Source organism: Octopus bimaculoides, chromosome 7, assembly GCF_001194135.2.
Source record: "Octopus bimaculoides isolate UCB-OBI-ISO-001 chromosome 7, ASM119413v2, whole genome shotgun sequence".
In the NCBI taxonomy this organism is placed as follows: domain Eukaryota; kingdom Metazoa; phylum Mollusca; class Cephalopoda; order Octopoda; family Octopodidae; genus Octopus; species Octopus bimaculoides.
This window is the reverse complement of record NC_068987.1, coordinates 11640120-11643057: the sequence shown is the minus strand read 5'-3', so window position 1 is coordinate 11643057 and position 2938 is coordinate 11640120. Positions and strand designations below refer to the sequence as shown.

Here is a 2938-nt window from a genome sequence, read left to right as displayed (position 1 = left end):
AAAAGCGACCAATAGAATAAGTAATAGGTTTACAAAGAATAAGTCCTAGGGTCGATTTGTTCAACTGAAGGCGGTTCTCCAGCATGGCCACAGTCAAATGACTGAAATAAATAAAAGAATAAAAGAATACCAATTCTTTGTTTTCACAATTTTAGCTGTTTTGATATTATTAGACTTACATTGTGTATGTGTGTGCTGTGTGTGCATGTGTACGTGTGTGTGAATGTGTGTGTGTGTGTGTGTGTGTGCATGTGTGTGAATATGTGTATGTGCGTGTCGGTGCTGGTTATATATAGACTTTCAATACAATACAGTTTACTAGTTCATTTATACAGTTTGTTACCATAAAAATTTCTTTAATTTACCAATAAGTATATCATTGACTTTTGAACTTTATTTCATTATTATTTGTTAGCAGAATTTTCAATTTATATGACAAGGTAAAAGTACAACTCTCTTTTCAAATTTTCTCTTAATATTACAGATTTAATGTTTTTCACTTTAGAACGTATACGATGGACCATTTTTTTCCTTTTTGTCGTTAATCCTCTGCACAGAGACAGAGAGAGAGAGATGTAATATTTTTTGGCGACATATTTTTACCCTATTTATTGGTAGTATAACTTTTTTAAACTACTGACATCTACGAAAGAGAAAAAACAAAAATGGCTTTCATCAGATTTAGTTTTGTCAGTTTAGAAATGTGCTTACTATATTTGTTTCAGCTGTACATTGAATTTGTTACAAGTGGAAGATCTACAGGAATGATGGCACTTGATGACGTTTTCATGGATACCAATGGTTGTCCTCATCCACGTATGTTTTTTTTATGTTAATTAAATATTCATTTAAAATTGTGAGAAATTAATTTGTTGTTAATTCTTGTTAAAAAAATATTTAATTCCGAGATAAAAGCAATATATGATGAACAAACAACAATGAAACAAAAAAATGAAGCCAGTGTATTACACCATGAGGAAAAGAAAGGGGTTTATAATGTTTTGAACACAAAGCCCCTTGTCAAGATAAAGAAGTAAAGTGAAACAGTGACAAAATACACTTTCTAACTCATTTATTTTTTGTTTATTTTAACAAAAAGGTTTTTATATTCAGAATACCAAAAGTTCTTCCCTTCCCTCATGGCAGAATACATAAAAGTTGTACTTTTGTTTCATTGTTGTTGTTTCTTTTACAGCACTTTTGCCTTCATTTGGATTTATTTTCACTGATGCAAACCAAAGTGCTGGCTTCTCAGATTCTGGATTGCATGTTTACTTAACAAAAGCAATGAAGCCAAAATTTTGAAGTCACTAATCAACCTTTTCTTTGTGAAAATAAATATAACACTCTACTTAGAGATATTGAGTGACTCTTCAATTAATGTTTGCTGCTTTTAACTATAAATAATCTTAATTTACATTAAGTCTCTTAATTTGGATGGTCAAAGTGGTGATGTTTCATTGGTGCATCTGTTTTTGTTTGTTGTTTTTTGTCTTTTTATAAATATATGTATGTATGCACATATATATTTGGGTTTAATTGATTCTTTGTCCCTTTTTTTTCTGTTAAAAGAAAATTAATTATAAGTATGGTGAGAGGGACAGCAATTTTGAAGGGTTGGCTGAATATATGATTGTTAACTCCTGAAGTAATCTTTACAATTTCATGTTTTTATTTTCCTTTATTTATTTATTTGTATTATCTAATGCAGGTTCATGTGATTTTGAAGTGGATACATGTGGCTGGACTATTGAACGTAAACTGACAAACCGGTGGACAAAATCAAGTTATTTCAACCAAATTCTTGACCATACTACTGGAACAAAAGCAGGTACTTCAAGGAAAATACACACTGGCACACAAACATACACCTGAAAACACACATACACACACACACACACACACATATAATAATCCTTTCTACTATAGGCACAAGACCTGAAATTTGAGGGGAAGGGCGAGTCAATTGCATTGATCCCAGTGTTTCACTGGTACTTAATTTATCAGTCCCAAAAGGATGAAAGGCAAAGTCAACCTCGACAGTATTTGAACTTAAAATGTTAAGATGGGTGAAATACCACCAAGCATTTCGCCTGGCATGCTAATGATTCTGCTAGCTCTCCACCTTCAACACAAACATATAATAATGATAAGAATAATCATTCTTTCTACTATAGGCACAAGGCCAGAAATTTGTGGGGAGGGGCTCTAGTCAATTCCATTGATCATTGTCCTCACCTGGTACTTATTTTACTGACCTTGAAGGAATTACTGGCAAAATTGACTTTAGCAGAATTTGAAATCAGAACTAAAGCCAGGAAAAATTCCGCTAATGATAATACACTAGCTAGGAAGCTACAACACCCACATGGCCATCTAAGAGGCTGAAGGATATTGGAATTGAGACTTGCAGTGTCAACCTGCAGAAAAGTACAATCCTGCTTTTTGCAGAAAATCCTAGAAAGATTTTTGAGATTCAGGGAAAGGTGTTGTCACCAAATCTCAAGACAACATCCCTGCAAACTAATATAACATATAATAGTCATAAAAATAATAATAATAATAATAATAACAACAACAACAACAACAATAATAATAATAATAATAATAATATTTAAGGATTGTTGTTACTCCTCCAGAAAGTGAAGAGACAATATGAAGAGTGCGACTGTTGCCAATCCTTTCTATATTAACCAAAATGAAGTAGATTGACAAATTTATTTTTTGAACCTGTTGAAGACACACAAGATGTCGAAATATTGTTCACTAGATAGCAAATCTCGAGCACTTGAAGCTACGCGAAGGCAATAATAATTATAATAATAATAATAGTAATAATAATAATAATAATAATAATAATAATAATAATAATAATAATAATAATAATAATAGTAATAATAATAATAATAATAATAATAATAATAATAATAATAGTAAT

The 2938-nt window shown here is 31.0% G+C and overlaps 1 protein-coding gene across 1 annotated transcript in view; it reads left to right on the top strand.

Moving 5' to 3' along the window:
* Positions 1 to 2938, top strand: part of LOC106882389 (MAM and LDL-receptor class A domain-containing protein 1) — a 221633-nt gene that overhangs the window by 178371 nt on the left and 40324 nt on the right. Inside the window, exons 108-109 of the mRNA XM_014933051.2 lie at positions 726 to 816; positions 1712 to 1831. Coding sequence (XP_014788537.2) covers positions 726 to 816; positions 1712 to 1831 — 211 coding nt within the window. The remainder of the gene's footprint in view (positions 1 to 725; positions 817 to 1711; positions 1832 to 2938) is intronic.